Genomic DNA, 23,144 nt, shown 5'->3' on the forward strand with positions numbered 1-23,144 from the left:
GAGTCAGTGAAACTCAAGTCTTTATCGAGCACCCGAAAGTCAGTGAAACTCGAGTCTTCGTTGAATACATGTGAGTCAGTGAAACTCGAATACTCGTCAAGTACCCATGAGTCAGTGAAACTCGAGTCTTTGTTGAGCACCTGCGAGCCTATGAAACTTGAGTCTTTGTCAAGCACCAGTGAGTCAGTGAAAATCAAAGTCTTTGTTGAGCACCAGTGACTCACTTCAGGTAGGAAGGGGAAAGGAGAGTTGATTTGCGGAGCAAGGATAAGGAGCAGATGTGCTGCTTTTTCCACGGATGAATACATTTACACAAAAGCAGTTAGAGTCACTGTTGCACAATTAACTACGTTACCTGCTTTCCTTTTTTAGTTTAGCTAGCGCTTGGAGGGTTGGACCGGGACAAACATTTGAGGCATAATTCTTGTTTGATGTCAACTGAGCAAGGTTCACTTCCAGCCACATTTTCAAATGACTGTTGTGCTTGAAAAGTGCTCCAAATAGGACGTGTTGCACCACAATCTTCCAATCTTCCCACCTTGGTGGAGGTCTGCGCTCCAGTGAGTGCCTTCCTGGCTGCAATCGCCATCTCTGTATGCAATGCGATGTCATGCTGGGAGGAATGTGCTGCATTTACTGTAAGAGTTCATTTCTTGCTGTTGCAGCTAACTTGTCTGTCTCACTAACAGCTGTCTGCCTGTTTGGGGGAAGGGAGCTGGTGGATGGTGATCACAAGGCTGTGCGTGACTCCTCGGGAAGGTGTCTGCTGTTTGAGTGCAAGGTACACGCACACACGCACACATCTGCACACACCCACACACACGCACACACACAAGATGTTTTATCTCTTCCAGCTTGATAAAAAAGGTACTTGCTTTGCTTCCTCAGAAGATAAATCAAACTTTGCAAGACTGAATTTTATTGATCTCGACTGTCGTCCTTGTCTTTTGTGTTTTTTGCTAATTGGCTTTACATTCAGTCCACAAAGCTGTCAAGCTGTCCATCATAGACAGCCATTGTCTCCTACCTGGCTGGGATTGTCTTACTTTTGCATTTATTTCCCACATTTTTTTTGACATTTTCACATTTTTGAGACATGAAGACACATCTTTCTCTCTTCTGTGCGTTCTAAAGATATAAAAACAGATAAAAAGAGACAGCTAAGAATGCACGTAATGGGACTCACCTATTCTGTCTATAAAGCCTTTGGAAAAAAACCTCCAAAAAGCACCAACAACACTCCATTTACAAAATGTGACCTGCATAGGTAAGCTACAGCAATATTGTTTAGCCACATCACACCGGCTAGCTACTAGCCGGCTAACGACTAGCTTCACCGCACAGTCCACTCATAGTGCCGCTTCAGGCCACTACCGAAAGGTAACGCTACATATTGTTGTTGTTTTTGAGTTTGGAAAAGTTAACGCTAGGTCGTGTTCCTTTCTATGGTGCTATGTGAAATCAATGCACCAGGAAGGAAGTTCCGGTAATACTTAAAATGACCAAAATATAGCAAAATACTGTTATCATGAATGTACCTGTTACTACATGGTCACAGCATGGATATAAAAGCATGAAACTTTTTTGGAGGTATTTGGAGGTGATTTAGTTGCGGGCTTTAATGCAGAATAGGTGTGTCCCATTACATGCATTAATTAGCTGCCTCTTTTAGCTATTTTTACATCTTAAGAATGCACAGAAAAGAGAAAGATATTTGTGTTCATGTCGCACATATGGATTGTGGATGATGGGCAAAATTCCCCCAAAAAGTGCAGTTTTTCTATAAGTTGTCAAATCAAACCCCATAGTAACTTATTTAACTCCAAAATAGATTCATCGAGGGCCGCACGGTGGTCTAGTGGTTAGCATGTTGGCCACACAGTCACCGTCCGGAGATCGGGAAAACCAGGGTCGAATCTCCGTTGGGCATTTCTGTGTGGAGTTTGCATGTTCTCCCCGTGCGTGTGTGGGTTTTCTCCGGGTACTCCGGTTTCCTCCCACATTCCAAAAACATGCATGTTAGCTTAATTGGAGACTCTAAATTGTCCATAGGTATGAATGTGAGTGTGAATGTGAGCCCTGTGGCTGGCGACCAGTCCAGGGCGTACGCCGCCTGTCGCGCGAAGTTAGCTGGGATAGACTCCAGCATGCCCCCGCGACCCTAATGAGTAGAAGCGGCATAGAAAATGGATGGAAGATAAGTTATAATTATACACTAACCTACCTATGTATTTCTGCTGAGGCTCCAAAACAAGTCTCCCACATGCTCATCACCTGATTCAAATAGTCGTGGGTGTCTCGGCATGTGAGTCTGACGGTCATCGTCTCTCCCTTGCATACGTTGTCTCCTACTGTGTATGAACTAACATCTTAACATGAAGATTTAAAAGCAATTCTCTCTGGAAGCTGTCTGTTCAGGTTGTATTGATTTGTCTCCTTGCACGCAAGTTGTATTCAACTGTACCACTCATTATTCTCAAAGAACTTGTTTTGTTGCCATCTATTTTGGAGCCAGCAGCAGATTTTCCTTTGACACAAAATAATGAAGAAAGGCTAATTGGCACAGCTAGGTAGAACGTAAAACTCACCGTAGGAAATGGAAACAGGAAAGTGCCTAAAAAGGGGCGTACATCAAAGAAACAGGAAAAATGCTAATGCTAGATACCAACAGGACACATTGAGCACATACGGAACAAGAGTCCAAAGTGAAACATAAGTCCAGGCAGACAGGATCGTCCAACGCAAGCAAACTACTGTAAAGCCAATGATCCGAGGGCTAGCAGAAGCCCCCAGCAGAACTAAATAGGACTCTAATTACGAGTGCCAAACAGGAAACAGAAATAACCAACACGTGCAACAGGAAAGAATGACAGAACACAGGAAAAAACAAACCATGAGTCCCACCCGACATGTGGCGCGTGACACATATTACAGTATATTTATAGACAGCACTGTCATGCCTCATGTGTGGCGGCTAACATTTTTATATTTACAGCATCGAAAAGCTGTTTACCACCTTCTAAATGCGCTTTTTACGATTATTAGAGCCCTCTAGACATGAAATAACACCTTTATAGTCATAAGAGACTTATCTAGACTTACTTTTATAGACTTTATGTAGGCTTACACATGCTAGCATTGGGAGAGTTCCTTGTTGTTCTTTTTTTTAAACTTCCTATTCTGTTCAACACGGTGGCTATTGTCTCATCAATGTAACATTAGTGACACGTAGTGACCAATGCGGAATACTACTTATCATCGCGTCTTTGAAAGCGTCTTTTGATGCGTCTTTTGAATGCGTCTTTTGAATGCCTTAAATTTGTTTGTTTTTTTCATGCTTGAAAATGCTAGGGAAAATGCTATGGAAAAATAATACATACAATTTCAAAACTTCAGAAAGACGTTTTTATCAATAATATCAATATCAATAATACACCAATCAACATGAAACTAGATCATATTTTTGTTTATGAAGAATTCTGTTTTTTTAAACAGCTCAACACAAAATGGAGCTCAATGTATAAAAAACAAACCTAATGCACAACAAGTAGGCAAAACTGTCCATCACTCAAATAGAATTGTGACTAACATTACAAATACAGGTTTGCAAACTAAGCGCAAGAGAAAAAGTAAATATTGACAAGTTACAAAAAATAAAGTACCCAAGAACAGTCAGTTTACAGAAGCGGGACTGTGCCCATTCCATAGTGCAGTTATACTTCACTTCCAAACACTCTTTTACACACACTTCAGCACGCTTGTCGACTCAACAGCGTGGAAGTATGACACCGCGGGTCTTTCAGCATGCAACATTTATTCTGTGCATCTTTCCCTAAATAGCTGTCCTCGGCGATGCCTGCCGGTAACTAGCAGCTCATAACCCAAATGTTAGCTCACAGTTCAAAGCGAAAAATCAGCCAAGAGACAACTGGCACCTAAAAAACACTTGTATGCCAAGGCACTGTATAAATGACAATAAAAAATACCTGCAGTGCTCCAGTACCTCCTGCCTTCTCTCTGGCATTTGAGACTCCGCGACAACTCAACTCACAGCGACAGTAGATGCAAATAACTTTGGTCTTGCCGAGAGAGCCTCCTGCCACGGCTTTGAAGCTAAACATACCATTTAAAATACCCTTTTCTTTGTCCATTTCTGCTCAATATTTGTTCCCGCTTGTGGCTCCACATCAACGGCCGCTACGCTGTGGGCCGAAGGTCAAACACAACCTGCACAAGTTAACCGCGCGTCAACAAAAACGAGCTGCGTTGACAGGAATTTCCATGAACTCGTTATTAATGCGTTAACGTTGAGTTGCAATGTAAGATTTATTTACCAGTCCTGTTTAGATTGTATGCGATAATAGCAAAGAGACTTGCTTTTGGTTTTTTTGACAGTTGTAAAGTTTAATTAGAATGCCATTGTGCAAAAAGGTTAAGTAAATGTTCTTTTTTTTATTTCAGTGTATATGTCTTCTGTTAAACACACACCTCATTTTCCAATCTTTAATAGCACAAATCAAAATATGCTATTTATACCAAAAACAAAGACGTTCTATGTAAAAATGTACGCTCAGCCGCTGCCGCGGGCAACCCCATGTAGTCAGAATGCTATAATCTTGATCACATGACATTTTCATCTGATTGGACGGCGAGATTGATAGTGGAATCACACTCCTCTGAATGGAATTGTCGAATAGTCGACTATTCTAAGACACCCCTACTAATAATAGGTCGTGTTCAACCACAAACCAGCAATGATTTCTTAATTTACATTTTTTTGAGAAATCGTGGTAGAGTGAAGCGCAAAGTGGCGAGCGATTACTGTACTTTGTTTGTAGTCTGCTGTTGACAAGACTATCAACTCAAACGTGGCTCAATTTAGTCCGAATAAGCACAAAATGGGATACTCAGGAAAGCAACTCCTGCCAACATCATTCAAACTGTCATGTGATTAATTCCAGCGGCTTCCCCCAAAAGGGGTCAAAATATCAATGTTGTTGTAAATTGTGGTATCAAAGTATCTACATTTTGGTATCAATCCACCCATTGCTAATTTTCACCTTTGTAATGTGTACCAGATGTTGTTTGCATTTGGTAAAATTCTTTCATAACATCACAAATAAGTGACTAGAAGGTTTAGCAGCATCCCAAAGCTGCTGGGATTCCTACCCACACCTTGCCCCCATCTGTGGCCCCCACTAAACAGACTAGCCGTCCTCGCTAGATCAAAGCAGTGCAGATGAGGAGCCCTGTCAGTCAGCCCGGCGCTGCAGGCGTACCCTCCCTGACAGGTGCTCGATTCCCCCCCTTTTTACCCTTGCTCCCAAAAGGGTCCCTCTCATAATAATTCAAACTTTCACCGCATCAAATCTTCAGACCTTACAATAGATCTTGGCACCTGGGTATTTGTTATTAATTCATTCCAAAAAGGTCAGAAGAAAACCGAAGCGTACAAAAATAGAAAAACTGAATCATTGAAAAACCGAGGTTTGACTTCGTAAGTATACTTCCTTTTTGTGTACACTGCAACTGCAAACTATTGTACCTCACCTAAAAACCTGTTTTCGCTGTATTTGAAATGCAGAGGCTTAGTTTTATTAGATATTCATGGGAAAAGTAGTAAAATATGTCTGAATTACAGAATGCAGTGGTGCTTTGGTTAACGTCATTAATCCGTTCCAGAAGGTCCGACTCAAACCAAAACAGACTCGAACCAAAGCAAATTTTCCCATAGAATGTAATGTAAATCCTATTAATCCGTTCAAGACACTCAAAAATGTTAACTCAAAACACATTTTTGAGACAATAATTACAGTTTTACATGCAGAAAATGATAAAACATAATTACAGATGACGAATGAATGGACAGCTTAAACATCACTTTTACCAGGTTTTGTTGGAAACCCACAAAACCATGAATGAACAAAATAAACACATTATTCTGCTGAACCCACAATTTGCAAAATGTAAAAAATATATCAAACTAAATAGCAAAATTCTAGAACCAATGAACATGCACCTTGCTGTTAAATAAAGCAAATTTAAAAAATGCTGGCGGCAGTGACGTCGGCAAAGATGGCTTATAAGGTGTCTGGTGACGTGTGCTATGTTTGACTACCTGCTGCGAACATGCAACCGGCAAAAACGTCGGTTGTTCACCAAAAAACGCGCTAACCGTGGCGGACGCTAACTGAGTTACCGCTCTAGTGGTAAGTTAGAAAGGGACACGTCAAAGGAGCATCGCGTAACCCCTCTGAAGAAGACTGCAAGCGAGCAGTCGGAACTGTGAGGTATGAAGAACTAGCTTACTCTGGTCTGAAAAAAAGAACTGTTTGGAATGTATGAATGACAGACCTAATGAACCTCATTGGCTTATTAGTTATGAAGAGAGTCGATTTAAACAAATTGGTCCCAAGCGTAAAGAGGTAAGTACAGTGGTAACATCTGTCCTGGTTTTTCATCCCATGTCTTGGCTTGCGTTAGCCCGCATGGTTAGCATCTAAAATACTGTCCGTTTTTTTTTTTACGCCACCATCTTGGATCAAGATGAAATCTTGCTATACTTGCGTGTGATTGAACAATGTATCATGGGCTGCGGGCGTTTGTTTATATCAAAGTTGTAGAGCGACTCACTACGTAACAAACACATGGACCACACAAAAGAGAAAGGCGATGGACTGTACCAAGATAATGTGTTAGACCTCCAAATTTTACGGCTTAAAGAGAAGACTGTCGTCATTTCAGAGGTATGTAAATGTGAGGCAAGGCTCAGTCATCGACTGCATGAACGCCCATACATGTATACATAGTGTTCCACGTAACAGTCTCTCTGAAGCTCAACTCTGTGTTTCTGCCTGTCTCATTGTACATCCATAACACACATTTCTGGCTCCAACAACAAAACATAACATTCAAACTTACTGTAGCGTGTTTGCAGCATCCGCAGTCAAACATAGCACACGTCACCTGACATCAGGCATACTGGCCGGCATACTAATGTAAATATTGAACGTAAATATTAAATGTAAATGTAAATATTAGTCAATGACAACACAAATGAACACAAAATGCAGTTTTTTAATGAAACTTTTTATTATTAAGGGAAAAAAAAACCCAACCTCTATGGTCCTGTGTGAACCTAATAAGTGGTTGGGCCACCCTTAGCAGCAACAACTGCAATCAAGCGTTTGCGATAACTTGCAATGAGTTTCTTACGGCGCATCTCTTCTCGTCACAGGACAGGACCATGCATCGAGTGGTCCCCGGCGAGCCGTGTCCCGAGCTGAAGTGTCCAGAATCTGAGCAGATCACCTTGAGTGACAGATGCTGCAAAGTCTGCAGAGGTAAGCAGGAAGCCTCGTACACAGGATGTTGACTGTGTGGATTTTGTCACACTTCTGCTCCTGAACCGTCGCCCACAAAAGGCTGAAAACGTGTCAAAAAAAGCAGCCAGGTTAACGACCCATCGTTATGCAAGAGGGTCGTTCACGGGCTACAACAACCCGTAGTGACCATCCCCAGAGGACACACCCACCACAGCCATATAAAAAGGGGAACTCCACACCTAAAATTTTGAACTGAAGAAACCTTTTGGACAAAGGGTGAAACATCTGCAACCGAAAGAAGAGTGCAGTTGCCTCGATTCAACCTTCTGCAGATTACCATGACCTGGATGACACATAAACACACACAAAAGTACTGAACATTGGTATCGTTGAGTACCAGTGCTGATTCCCAGGTACAGGGTATTAGTACTGTATCTGTACCCATCCCAAACAAAACATTGTATTCATTAGCAGTGTCGGGTGTAACGGCCTTCAAAATTATGTTGTTATTGGTTCTCCAGTAACGAGTAATCAAATTAATTACTATTTTAATCAGCGTTATTGTTACTGACAGTAGAATGTGGCGCATTACTGCACAGTGACATCTAACAGCTGTTGTCCGCTCACCGGCCTGCTCACAAGGAATGTGACGTTTGTCGGTCAAATCTTTTTAACGGATCTTTTAAGTGACCGATGAGAACCAAGTAGCAGATACGGTGGAAATTAATTTGTTTCAAAAATTGAGGTGATTTTTTTCCATAGGAAGTAATGTAAATACAATTCATCTGTTCCAGACATCCAATATATGAACACAAAACAACGTGGAATAAATGGAAGTTATTGTTGAGTGAATTCAAAAGTGTTTTTCACCTTCTTGGCCAAAATTGCTGGCAAATTTATTTGGCCCCCTGGCGTGTTACTTAGCAATGGCACTCAATAAATAAAATGCACGGGTGGTGAGTCAGCAACATGTATGGTGCTTTGTTTAGCCACGTGATTTTGCAGAACGATACAAACAGTTTGTTATGTGCAATGTTGTACAAAACAGACAAAATTTGGTCGAAAAACGAATCACACCTAAACTGTGGCGTACAAATGCCGATGTTTGACTGCACCTTGGATCGGGTTTATGCCTTTTTATTTACGGATGGAAGCAAATAGGCAACAATTGCTTTAATAAATCCTTGCTGGATTGTGAGAGATTAAAGGCTGGAAATTATTGAGCTTTTTCATTGTAGGAGAGCATGTGATCCTCACCGGTGTCTGAATGTGCTCATTGTTTGCCCTCCACGTTTGATTTCCTGACAGCATACATCTTTGAAAGCATCGACAACATCAAGGCTGCCTGGCCTACTCCCAAGGCCGGCATTCTCTTCACAGAAAAAAAAATCACCTTTTCACCAACATTTATTTATTTATTTATTACTGGGCTAACAAAGAAACAAATCAATGGAAGCTCTTCTAAACATTTTAGATTACATCAGATTCTTTAAGCGTTACAAAGAAGTGGCTTGTTCGTATATCTTATACCAGGGGTGTCCAAAGTGTGGCCCACAGCTGAAAAACAAAGCAAATAAAAAAATACAACAGCAAAAATGGCATACTCAGCAGTAATTTTAGAAGAATATAGTCAAAATATTAAGAGAAAAAAGTTGCAATTAACAAGAAAAGGTTGTCATTTTACGAGAATAACGTAGTATTTTGAGGAATAACATAATTTTAATAGCATAATTTTGAAATAAAAGAAGAAGGATGTTCTCCTGGATGTTGAGGGACTGTCTGGGTTGACACGTCCCTTCAACATTGTGTGGGAGTCAGGAACAGTACCTCTGGATTGGCAGACCGGGGTGGTGGAAGGGTGACCGGAGGGGGATCACACTCCTCATCCTCCCTGAGAAAGTCCATTTCAGAGTGCTAGGGGTAAGGGTACGACCGTTGCTCAGCTACAAGAGGTGCAATATGGTTTTTGTCCTGGTTGCGGAGCACTGGACCAGCTCTACACCCTTGCAAGGGTACTGGAGGGTACAAGGGAGTTTGCCCAATGGTCTACATGTGCTTTTTGGACTTGAAAAAGACATTCGACTGTGTCCCTCATGGTGTCCTGTGGGTAGTGCTCCAGGAGTTCGGAATTGGTGGCACACTATAGTGCCGTTTGTTCCTTGCACAACCGAAACAGGAGCCTGGTTCGCATTGCCAGCAGTAAGTTGAGCCTGTTTCTGTTGAACGTTGGCCTCCGCCAAGGCTGCCCTCTGTCACCGATTCTGTTCATAATTTCTATGGACAGAATTTATTGGCGCAGCCAAGGAGTCGATGGAGTCCAATTTGGGGGCCTTTGGAACTTGGCTCTGCTATTCATAGACAATGTGGTCCTGATGGCCTCATCAGGCTGTGACCTTCAGCGTTTGCTGCTGACAGGGAAGCTTCCAGGATGAGATGCAGCACCTCTAAATCTGAGGGCATGGTTCTCAGTCGGAAAAGGGTGGATTGCACCCTTCCGATTGGGAGTGAGGTCTTGCCTCAGGTGGAGGAGTTCAAGTATCTTGGGGTCAGGTCTCAGGGTGGAGTGTGAGGTCGACAGGTGGATCGGCAGTAATGCGGTCGCTGTACCGGACAGCATGAAGCGCCTTTTTAAGGTCATGCCACAGCATCTCAATAGGATTCAGGTCAGGACTTGGACTAGGCCACTCCAAAGTCTTCATTTTGTTTTTCTTCAGCCATTCAGAGGTGGACTTGCTGGTGTGTTTTGGATCATTGTCCTGCTGCAGAACCCAAGTTGCTTTCAGCTTGAAGTCACAAATTTTGCTTTATTCAATATGTGCATGGCTCAGATCAAGGGTACCCTTTGCTGTCTTCAACTTCACTTGAGTAGTATTTGAAATTGTTGTTCTAACAATGTGTACTATCCCTATCACTCTGACGTTTATAGAGTGACGAAGCTTACCAAACCATAAATTAAGCCTGTTCATGTTTTTATTTTGCGCTAGCACGGCTATGTTGTAAAAATATTTGGACATTGAAATGTTACATGTAAATCATGTCTACTTTTGTTGTGAAATTAACAATATTTTCTCTGATAATTTTGTTATGATTTCTACTTAGAATTAAAGAATGATGTCTGAAATTGGTTTCTAATGTGTTTTATTCAAATATTCTAAAAACAATATTGTAAAAAAAAATAACTGTCGTGTAAACATTAGTGAAAAGTACATTACCTTCGTGTCCGCCTGCCGATGAAAATTTTGAAGAATATAATTCCGTGGAAAAACAAACCCCATGATGATTACAATGGTAAATATTCATGGAATAATTACTCAACTCTGCAACTAAAGTGATTTTTGTGTATAAAAAAGTAAAATAAGATTATTTGAACAAAAGTCTAACACACCCAAATTTTGTGTCCGGCCCGTTATGTACGTACACTTCGAGTTCACAGCGTAAATTGCGTATTGCTAGCAAATATTGAATTTGAAAATAAAAAGTGCCCTAAAAAGTGCCCTCTTGGGCCAAACAAAACTTGTGTCCTTCCGCCGGTTATTCGCCAAATACGCATTCAGCAGGGGAATGTTTCACCTGGTATGTTGGGTGTGTGTTTTGCAATGTTTGAAGTTTGTGTTGATAACATTACCAAGGTCTATCCACGAGTTTGAAATTTTACCCAAAATGTAACACTTGGGTACCCTTGATCTGAGCCATGCACATATTGAAGTATTTCTCGCCACCTCTCACCAGTTGCGAAAATAAAGTAAAAATATTATAGGAATAAAGTCATAATTATGAGAAAAAAGGAGAACGTTAAAATAGTTGGGAAATTAAAAAAAAAAACCTATTGAAATGGAAAAAACAGCTGTAATTTTACGAGAATAAAGTAAAAATATTATGAGGAAAAATAATGTAATTTTAGTAGCATAGAATTGAAATATTAAAGAAAAAAGCTTTTTTTTTTTTAAAGGCGCAATGTTATGAAAAACAAACAAAACAAAATAAAGTTAAAGTTAAGTTAATAAAATTTTTGAAAAATAAGGTCGGAAATAAAGTCAAAATATTGTGGGAAAAAGAGTCACTTTGTTATGAGAAGAAAATTTATGAAGATTATTTAAGAACAAATTTGAAATACACTAAGTCCCCAACTAACGAACACAATTGGTTCCAGACGACTGTTCTTATGTCGAATTGTTCTTAAGTAGGGGAAAAGGTAATACTACCAATGATATAGGTACTACATGTACGTGTATACATATACAGTATATGTGTATGTATGTATGTAAATATGAGTTTGGATGCAGTAGTAATATTAAACAAGGATAATTAATGAAAAAAACAATAATAAAAATGATATAATAATACGTAATGATAAATGTTATTTACCTTTGAAGAGGAGTGGTCGAGCATACGTCGTTGTGGTGGAGTTGGAGGAGGAGATATTGGAAAAAAGGACAAATGGTCGTCGTGGTTAGACTCTTCTAAAAGAGGTAGTGTTCTGTGGGTGGAGTAGAATTAAGCAGGCCTATTAACTCTTCATAAACTTTAATCACACGCTCTGTCCGGGTTGTATCATTTAGCTTTCCATTTAGCTTTACACTGTATCTCCCCAGCTTCTAACTCTTCCTCTGTTGGGTTCATTAGCTCTAAGGCTGCATTAGCAGTGTCACAGTGCCCTCTACTGGTCAAGCATGTACAGTAGCAGTATAAATACTGATTGAGCGACTGACTACAAGTCAAAATAAAATAAAATATAAACCAGTCGGCTTGTGTTTGTATCCGCGAATTTGCTAGTCGGGTGTTTGTAAGTTGGGGACCTAGTGCATTTGGAAAATCCTTTCATTTTTCACTGTGTGGTCCTCGCTGGAAAAAGTTCGGACACCCCAGTCTTACTGTATACAGCCAAACCTCGTTTTGTTTGTACGATCTAGTTTTGGTATGATCTGTTCTTTGTTGAATATTTTCGCAAAATTTTGCGTACAATATTGTTCATAACAAGCACTGCCCATGCATTTTTTTATGCAGTACGGCTGCTAAATAATCTTCCAGGGGGCCAAAGAAAGTTGTGAGTGGCAGCAATTTGACACAAAAGGTGAGAAACACTATTGAATTCCATCTCGCCGGGATGTACGGGAAGTCTGCATCAACAATAAGTTTCTATCCAGTCCTCATTTATAATTATTTCATATTGTTTTCTGTATGTACTGTAAAATGATATTTATTCTCGATAAAATGGAAATTTTTGAGTGTCTGTAACGGATTACATAGTTACATAATTTCCGATGGGAGAAATTTCCTTGGTTTTTCCACATTTTGATTTTGGTCAAACCTTTTGGGATTGATTCATAATTAAAATGGAAGTATCACTTTATTCTCATTATCTGCAAATCGTTTTTCATTGTTCACTAAAAGAGCCATTCAGAAGAATCGACTCGTTTGCGAACGTCAAAACGGCTGTTAGACATCAGTGCGTCATAATGCGGTAACCGTGATTTAGCGTTGGCAATATGAATTATTATTAGTGAATTTAAAGTCTGTGGTTATAGATCTAACGTCTTTCTTTGTGTCTGTCTTCTTGCAGGTCATGACTTCTGCTCCGAGGGCCACGGTTGTGTGGAGCACTCGGACTGCGTCAACCTGGAGGCCGGAGACTGCTGTGTTTGCAAGGATGGTTTCCGTCCTTTGCGAGACGACAACGCGTACTGCGAAGGTATGAGTTCCCGTTTACTACAATGCATTCCCTGTTATTATCCTCCAGTTCTCTGTGTGTTTGTTATATATTCTTTTATATTATGCCTGCTTAATGTGTTGAAGGCTTTTGCTGAAACGCTCGAGGAGACGGAGTAAGCTTGTTCACATTTCTAAAAGACACCATTCGCCTCGTCAGATGATTGGCAAACTTCAGTGACAAATACTATACTGCCCCGCAGATAAATAAAAAGTTTTGACCGTGGAAAAGCATGCCAAGGTGGCAGTATGTCAGTTCATATTTCTAATATGCTCCGTAGTAGCCAGCTGAGTGCTAGCTAAGCACTAATGTGCTATCTGTTGTGGCTATCACTGCCAGTAAAACATGTCATACTCCTCACAACACAAAATAGTGAATGTTACGATTGTTCTGAATATGTCACTTTTTTTGCGTGTGTTCTTGGCTGTGCTTGTTTGCACCTGGTTGCTGGTGTCACTCACAAGTGTCCTCGACGTGAATTGCTAGCAAAACATAGATTGCAATCACTCGTCTATCGCCTATGTTGCAGTCAATCTCTCAGTTTCATTAAGTAAATCAAATCCATATTTTTGTATTAGAGCTATTCTAGGAATCTTCGAATAATAGTATGGGGTTTCATGCCAGGGCTAAATAAGCAGTAATCGCTGGTCACTGGCCAAAAAAACGTTCTTGTGGCAATTTTTTTGTGTGTGTGATATCATAGTTATCACAACACAGTATCAGTGAATGTTATCATTGTGCTATTGTTGTGAATATGTCACTTTCTTGGCTTTGCTGTGAGCTCATGACTGCAAGTGTTTGAATCTGGTTCCCGGAACGTATTCCGGCAGTGACGTCACAGCCAAGATGGCGTCGGTTCACTTGCTGGCGGGCATGTCAAAATCACCACTTCATTACTTCATTTCACTTCTATTTCAAAGTTGTTCATTTATCTATGACAGCAGATGATGAAAATGCTTTATTTTAGTGACTACTTTCTTTGTCTTATTGTTTTTTCAAAACTGTCATGAGCACTTTAAGCACCATCATGTGTAACATCTTCAATCGTTGCCCATCGATACTCAATCTAACACGTTCTTTCGGTACATGGAAGACTTAAAACAATATGTTTTTATCAGTGGTGTTGCTTTAGCTGCAGCAAAGAAATGCTAAGCCTTGAGTAAACAATTCACATAACTCCACCACTTGCCCAAGGAGAAAACAAGTAGACTATTGCTGAACTCGCGCATGTATCGCATAATCCTTTTGAGGCGGTGAGGCGGTAATCCTCTGATTATCTGTGCCCGCAACACGCGCTTAGTGCTTTGCAGAAAGAATTTTAGTAGGCCGCCGTTTGTCCTCTCGCTTCTTGTTGATTAATTTGTGATTTAGAGCCCCTCAGCTTTTTGTTTGCACGCATTATGCCTCACTCTGCTGTGGGCGATGGTCCAGCATCCGTGAAGGGACAGATGTCTCCAGCCGTGTTGTTGGGACATTCATCACGATGGCTGCCCTTTGCTTGGTTTTCAATGTCACATGTTACGTCACTGTGGCTACCCATTGCTGGTTTTCAGTGTCTGATGTTACATCACTATGGCTGACCTTCACTTGGTTTACAGTGCCTAACATTACATTACTATTCTTGCCCTTTTCTTGTTTTTCAACTTCTAATGTTTCAGTGTATGCCCTTTGTTTGGTTTACAGTGCCTGTTACTATCATTGCCATTCACTTAGTATTCCGGGTCTAACTTTTCATCACTATCAATGCCCTTCGCTTGGTTTTCAATGTCTACTGTTCCATCAATATTGCTTTAACATTACGCCACTACCGCTTTCCTTCACTTGTTTTTTTTTTAAGTCTAACATTACATCTCTATCGCTGCTCTTCACTTGGTTTTCAATGTCTACATGTTATTGTAAGCTGTTAGCTAGTTTTGCGATACATTTGTGTTTAACTTCTTTTCACACTCTTTGCTTTCTGCGCATATGCGACTTTGATTAGGCCCGTTTCATTTGTCATCACGGTTAAGAAACTATTTCAAGAGCGTGTTCAGTGCCTTAATATTTCAGTTGTGAACTTATTTTTACACTTCAGGATTACCTGCAAGTATCAGTGCCATGTATGTTGCCATTACCACATTTATACAAAGTCTGCTAGCAATTCATAATTCCTTTACAGCTGTGCTTCTCATCCACCGCCATCTTGGTGTATATTTACCGCACCCGCCATTAAAAAATAATGTCATCTGCAATGCTGTGTTTTCTTTTGTTTTTGCCGTAAACATGCCGTAAACATCACATCAAGGCAAAGACCCGCTGCTTCGCGATTAACGAGAAAACATGGCATCAAAGTGGCTTTGGCTCCTCGCACACGTGACCTCAACAGCTACCCTTGTCTTGATTCCTCCCTGCATTGCGTGCGTGGACACGTTGAAGTATATGACATGAAATAGGTCTTGTGGAGATAATGAGGGAGTTGTGTGAAAATGCGCATAATTGACGTGGCGGGTTAGCAAATAACAGTTAATTGTTCCATGGTCGATGAACCTGCAGCTACTTACCTCAAGCACTTATCTGCACAGATTACGTTTGATAGTATTGCTGTGTGATGTACCGGGCGTAGGCAAACTACAGCCCGTTAAACCTTTTTAATTCTTTAAAAAATATATTTTTTAAGCCTTCAGTATGGAAGCTGTAGGATTTGGAATGCTCTTACCGTAAGTCTTAAAGAAACTAGATAATTCCATCGGTTTCTGAAGCGAGAGAGACTCTGTGCTTTCCAGTGATATACGAGTCATTACTGCAATCATGGGGACGACGTCATTGCATCTCCAGGAAGATACAAATTAGAGTGGGGGTTTGTGTACAGATTAGCTGGAGGCCTTGTGATGGAGAGGGTCAGAAAAGCGAGGTTTTGCCAACCAAGGTCTGCAAAAAAGTCATATTTCATATCATACGGGTGTTTTTATCTGTTTGTTTTTGTGTTTTGCTGTGTTGTGCCGCTTTTTTGCTGTGCTTTTGCATGATTGCAAAGCATGTGGAGGAGGTCGTCGGGGAAGTACACAAGGACGGACGTTCACATAGTCTTGTTGTTGTGTCTTATTCAGTAAAAACCTGTAAAATAATAAAATAATGTAAGACAAAATGCTCCTGAAAAAGGGACCCAAGCATACACAGCAGATTGTATAACACTTTCTTGGTATTCCGGGTAGATTATTATTTTATTATTTGTATTATTTAATTATATTTACATTGTATATTATTATTTTTATATTTTATTATATTTTACTATTTATTATTTTATTATGAATTATATGTGATAATTATATTAATTATATTAAATTATATGTATATACAGTGGATTCCCGCACACATTTTTGGTTAATATTGTAATTTATTCTAGTTATATTATTCTTTTATTATTCTAGTTATTATATTATATATACAGTTCTGTTTATTTGATATACATATATATATATACTAGGGATGTCCGATATTGGCTTTTTTGCTGAACCGATATGCCGATACTGTCCAACTCTCAATTTCCGATTCCAATATCAACTGATACCGATACAGATATGTGTAACATCACATATCTTTTTCTTGAGTAAAATTGTGGTAAAGTAACAATACTCTTAAATGAGTATTGTTGTTTTGTTGGCTAATCCACCCATCTTTGAGTAGAGTAGATAACTATTGTATTGTATATTTCATGTAATACATTTGTGTTTCTTGTGCCTTGATTTATGTTATTTTTGGAAAGATTTAATTTCATGTGTAGTTAAAGGGCTATCGTTTAAAATACATGAATTTGCTGATTATTATTTTGATTGATAACTTTCATGTTCTTATTTTATATTCTTATTTTATTTTATTAAAACTACTCTATGTGAGTGGGATCAACAAAGTTCTTATCTCAGCCATCTGAGAAGATGAAATACAGTCAAACCTGTCTATAGCGGCCACTAAAGGGAAATGGCAAAAGTGGCCGCTATAGGCAGGTGGCCGTTATAGACAGGTTGGTGGCCATTTTGAATTTGTGCGCGCACATATTAACATGTCCGTGGTTAGAAGCTTGCTGTGTTTGCAGATACATATAATTATACTGTTACATGTTGACCAATAGAGGGCACTGTGGGACTGCGGATAAAAGTTGTAAAGAACTACTATAACTACTGTTAATAAAGCCATTAAAGTGCATCGGCGACGTGAGTCTCTCCTTCCCCACAACAAGGGGCATTACAGTATTGACCAGTGCACATTGTCTCACACCAGGAAATAAACGGTGTCACTGTCTGCAACAAGCTCAAAAGAAGATGGCTTTTTTATGTGGAACAACTGACAGTTTGTGTGGATCTTGTGAATGATTGTGACTGAGCTAGGACTCAGTAATTAAAGTCTACACACGACGGCTTCATTGATTAAAAAACGAAACTTTTTCGTGCATTAAGCTTCTGCTTGAGTCGGCATTTTGGCCGCTATATGCAGTCAGATATTGACCAAGGGAGACAAAATGGGTGGCCGCTGGCCACGTTGGACAGGTGACTGCTATACACAGGGTCCATAACATGTAAATTTGCTGGGGGGGATTTTTCAGCGGCCGCTATAGGCAGGTGGCCGTTATATACAGGTGGCCGCCAAGACAGGTTTGACTGTACATTGTTTTTGGTGCCTAACTGTTTCCCAAGTACAGTATATTAGTGCGTGTGTCAATGTATAAACGAGAGGCATCAAATTACATTTCTTTGTAGAAAGGTGCTTTATGAAAGTAAGTACATTTATTTGTATTCACTTACAGCACAGCCTTGCCACATCCAATATGGCGGCGAAGTTGACGTAAGGCTCAGCGCTTGATGCAGCGCCTACGTACTGTATATGGTTTTGACAACAGCACTTCCTGTTTCCCAGCGTGCTTTGCTGTACTGTTGTTGTAAATGGCTGCAAAGTTACATGTTTAGAGCTCACATGGTTGTTGATTATTCAGCATTATTCCTTGGGAGTGTCTTGTCTGTTGTTATCTACCTATTACGTTGCTGTGTGATGTTTTTTTTTAGCTCTTTCTTTAAAATCACTTTGAGTAAGAATGGTATGTGGAATGGTAACCCCTATGATAGCTAGTTAGAGATAGATAGACAGACAGACAGACAGACAGACATATACAGTATATATATATATATATATATATATATATATATATATATATATATATTATTTTTGGAGAAAAAATTACATATACATTCCTGATCAAAATCTTAAAACCAGTTGAAAAATTTGCATTTTGCACATTTGGATCTTAATGAGGTTTTATGTAAGTAGAGCTACAATATGCAAAACAAGAAGGGGGAGTGAGACAAAAAGCATTTTGAAAAAGTAATTTATTGAAAACAACAATTAAAATGAAATAGGCTGTGTTTATCAGCTGATCAAAAGTTTCAGTTGTTCATTTCGGACACAGAAGATGAGGTCTTTGATGGCGAGTACAGTGTTAAATAATATATTTCCAATAAAGTACAACCGAACTCAGTTTTGTTCCTGCTGCCTTTTTCTAAACATACAATAGCAAGCATGCTAGCGTATTGTAGCGCTGCTGGGAGCACTTCCTGTTCCCCAGCGTGCTTTGTGGTATTGTTTTGGTGCAAATGCTTTTAAAGTTACATGTTTGAGCTACATAGTTGTTAGTTATTGTTCTGCAAAAATAGCGGTAGTGTTTTGTCTGTGTTTGCGTTGCTGTGTGATGTTTTTAGTTGTGCACCATGACTGAGACTGTTGTGTTGAGTGATGGCCATCCTGATTTCAAGTGGGATCATCAAGTTGGTATGTTTTAGCGTGCATACCTGCGCCCAATAGTACGGTGCGCCTTGTGTATGTGTTAAATCCAAAAATAGCACCTGTAACTGAGACTGCGCCTTTTAATACAGTGCGCTTTGTGGTTGTGAAAATACGGTATATCAAAACATGTATATTTCATTTTTTTCTCAGAAAAAAGTTGCTAATTATCTTAAAAGAATATACAGCATACATCTACCATACATCTACCTTTAAAAAGTCCCCAATGTTTACATGTTTATGTTTTTATGCTTGATAATGTTTTTTTTCATCAAATGCTGAGATTTCACACTTTGTTGGGCGGTCCTTAAAGGCACCATAGTCGCTGTGACACACAGAAGCTATGTAAGCTGCTATATATTGTTCCATTGTCATCGCGCATGCATGTTTTCTCCCTTCTGTTTCTTACGCGGCACATGAAAGGTCATGATGCAAAAAAAAACTTTTCTCACAGTACTCTTCTTGATCCAGGAAGAGCAGCAAAGCTTTTTATACATGATGCAATAGTGTCAAAGTGTTATGTGTAGATTTCAGGGCAAAGGCTTCGTTGAAGTATGTAACAGTGCTGGTAATTTTGAAGACAGTTTGTGGAGTTTTCCACACTGCTCAAGTTTCTTATTGTTCTTCCTAGCTGTAGCAGTACCTCTCTGTAGTGTATAATCGCTGTGATAGGAATTGGGTCTGTCGCTTATGAAAGAAGCAAAGGCTAAAGAAGGGTATCATTTTTGGGGAAACTACCATAAATTCTCTAATTATAGCCATGCTGTTATTGAGACGAATGGGCATTGGAAGGAGACAATAATTTGAGAGAGGCTGTAATTTCCGAACATGAAAAGGCATGATGCAGTGCTATATATCAGAGGTCCCCAACTCCCGGGCTGCGGCCCGGTACCAGGCCTTGGGTCATTTGGTACCGGGCCGCACAGAAAGAAAAAATAATTTCCATGATGTTTTATTTTGAAAAGTGGCCGGATTCTCTCTGTTACATCCATCTCACTTGACGCATGTCCATTGTGCGTGTGCTAACTTGATCTCATGCCGCACAGATAGACTACTACTGTATTTTTACCATTTTTCTTTCACCTCATATTTGGTGTCAAATGCTGATACTATTGGGAATGCATAAAGGTAAGTTGTGATGACTTATTGAGTGCTAATGTGCTCATTTGTCTCAAGTTAATTCATGCTAGCACACTGCCTTTTACCACACACGTCAAACAGCCATGTAATCATCTCTCTGGAAAAACTTGGCTGGAACTTGAACTGGTGGATGGTGGGTCAGCATTCATGTTGTGCATTTAATGTGATGTTATTCATGTCTTAGTTTTACACAATACATAATAAATAAGATAAATTAGATCGCTATACTGTAATGTACGACCCCCCCCGTTCCGCGGGAGATTTGTGGGAACACAAATGGGTCAAAAATGGTTGGGGACCACTGCTATATATGACAACTTCAATTTGTTTATTAAGCAACACAGCAGCAACGGTACCAATGTTGTAATAGCAGTAAGGAGCAAAGCTGCTGAGTCAGCACGAATAGCGCTGACGAGTTGATTGTAAACAACAGTACAACAAATGAAACACACTTTCACACCAACCGCTGAGTAGCCCAACCAACATTTTAAAGTGCATGCAGACCACCCATGATACTTCCATTCCACCGCCCCCAGCGATTTTGCCTGCTCGTTCTTCATTAAAGCCAAGAGCGTTTAATTGATTTTATGTCTTAAAGTTGCAGTAGGACATACTGTACGAGTGAATGAATGATTTTTTTTGGGGGGGGCAACAACAATATGATATGAGACAATGCATACAGCAAACAAGCAAAAGTGAGAATGCTCACATTTTCCGTTTTTTTTCCCCTTTTAACTTGGAACACCCACCCACTCACCCACCCCACAAAAAAACCCTCACATAATAATAAATAATAAATTTATGCATTTTAAAAAACAAATCAAATCAAGTTAAATACAAACTACGGTATGTAACAGGAGAAAAATATCTCTTCCCTGGCAGAGCAAATCTGTTTAGCGTGTAAGGGCATCTAGAGCAATAATACTATTTGCCACATTGGTTGGACAGGACAAGGAAGATAAAATAATTGCGACCCTAGTGAGGTCAAGCGGCATAGAAAATAGATGGATGGATGGAAAATAAAATAAAATAAATTTTTATGTAGTTATGGCACAGAAAACCTGTTTACAATCTTAGACCAAGAATAAGTACAACGTGCTTAAATATGCCTATTTTTTGTATTTAACCACGAAACATCAATCATTTATTAATTTTGGATATAGTTGGATATAGTTAATATAGTTATTTTTTAGTTAATTTTTAATATAGTGAGGTTGAGATGTTCGAACCGTGATTTAGTGAGAGACGAATGTAATAAATGATAGTGTAATTCAATATTACCATATATATCACATATATCATTATCATATATATCACACTATTTGTGGCCTTTGTGTATTGTCTTCCATGCTGCAGATGTCCAGCTTTTAGCTTTTCCCAGTACTTGAGTCCACATGGAGAACTTGGCCTTTAATTGGCTCTTTGTCCTACTGACAGGCCGGAAAACAAGGACCGCTTGCAGCTTGTTTGCGTTCTGTTTTATCTACCCTTAAAAACTGCGACATCGAGGTTTTCTTTTTCCAGCAGTCCTTTGTTGTGCAGATCTGGCAACCCATCCCATTACCAGTATGAGCCTTCAGACCCGCACCATTCATCTGAAGAGGCGGCCTAGTGCTGCTCTGAAATAGGCTGCCGGGGCTCGCCGTGATTGTTTGCATCAAACAAAAAAAAAAAAAACAGGAGAATGACTCCATTTTCTACTGGAGTTCCTCGCAAAAACAATTTCTTTCTCAGCAAGTGTTTTGCTGGGTGATTGCTGGCTGTCCTGTATGAAAGTATACCTTGCTAAAATATCACAGGGAGGAAGTGGGGCCTGATTGAAATCTCTCGCTTTCATTTTTCTAGATGAGCGCAGAGACAAGACGAGGAATCTAACTTAAGGGGGGGGTTTGATTTGATTTGATTTGTCTGTAAAGCAGCACACGTAGATAGGCATGGGCTGGTTTGTTACCCGTTTCAAGGTATACCATAGTATGAAGAAGTCACAGTTTCAAAACTGTATGTCTTACCTTTTTGTACGATATGACAGAAAGTGGAGGTCCAGTGCGGCCACTCCGTGGAAATACTTTGTCACGTCCTGTGTTATTCCTCGCAGTCGGAGCTGGGCTTCGATTTGTTGCTAAAAGTCTTTAGCTGACTCGTTAGCATTGAGCGGCGCCGGTACGGCCACGCTGTTGTCGATCGGCGTATTACTCACGTTGAGGGTCACCAAATGTGGAGTTGTGATTGAGAAGGAGACAGGAGTGGAGGACACGTGGTATGAAGCATTTATTCTCCACTGAACAACAAGCAACAACCACTTAGCAACGTCTCAGTTGTTAACAACAGTCACATGACCCAGAAATGGAAGTTTGTGGAAAAGTGAGACCTGCCACTATGAAATAATAACATAACATTATGAGTTAAAAAAAAATATATATATATATATATATATATAAGTATATATAAGTATATATATATATATATATATATATATATTTATGTGTGACCTTGAGCCAGTTGATTGCACTCATTTGCATTTTGCTTTGTTTTTGTGTTTTTTACTAAGAAAATACTGAGTTGAGTGGCAGGATGAGCCACAGTAGACTGCATTAAGAACTGCATTATCTTTATTTACTATTTATTTTTAATATTAAAAATATTTAAAAAAAAATTGAAAATATTTGTATATTTAACCAATTTTTAGTTGATTTTTGTTGTTTATTGTAAATACATATGTTCCACTTTCATCGTGTTATGTTTTTAAAATGACAGTTTTGACTTGACTTTCTTTTCTCTTTTCAATAAAGCGATTTCAAAATAACACATTTTAGAGCACTACCGGGAAACCATTAAACCGTGATATTTTTACCCGAGGTTATCATACCATCAGAATCTCATACCGGCCCATGCCTACATGTGGATATGCTAAGAAGTTATATATATATTTCAGATGCAGTAAAAACTGCATCTCAGCGTTGTGATATAGGTGAAAATGCCAGTCACACTTTACAATAAGGTACAAAAAAATACAGTAGTTAGTGAGGAACTAATGAGGAACTAATGAAGAACTAATGAGGAACTAATGAGTAGAGTAGTTACTGAGGAACTAATGAAGACCTGGTGAGTAGTGGTTAGGTTAGGTAGGTACATTCCTCATTAACTACAGTAATTTTGTGTACCTTACT

The 23,144-nt window shown here is 39.5% G+C and overlaps 1 protein-coding gene across 2 annotated transcripts in view; it reads left to right on the forward strand.

The window, feature by feature from the left end:
• The window catches only part of nell2a (neural EGFL like 2a), a 181,241-nt gene that overhangs the window by 57,846 nt on the left and 100,251 nt on the right, over window positions 1–23,144 (forward strand). For both annotated transcript variants that reach the window (XM_054776840.1, XM_054776841.1), the window contains exons 10-12: window positions 690–781; window positions 7,238–7,343; window positions 12,886–13,014. In XM_054776840.1, the coding sequence (XP_054632815.1) occupies window positions 690–781; window positions 7,238–7,343; window positions 12,886–13,014 (327 nt within the window). The remainder of the gene's footprint in view (window positions 1–689; window positions 782–7,237; window positions 7,344–12,885; window positions 13,015–23,144) is intronic.

This window comes from Dunckerocampus dactyliophorus, chromosome 5 (genome assembly GCF_027744805.1).
Source record: "Dunckerocampus dactyliophorus isolate RoL2022-P2 chromosome 5, RoL_Ddac_1.1, whole genome shotgun sequence".
NCBI classification, from domain to species: domain Eukaryota; kingdom Metazoa; phylum Chordata; class Actinopteri; order Syngnathiformes; family Syngnathidae; genus Dunckerocampus; species Dunckerocampus dactyliophorus.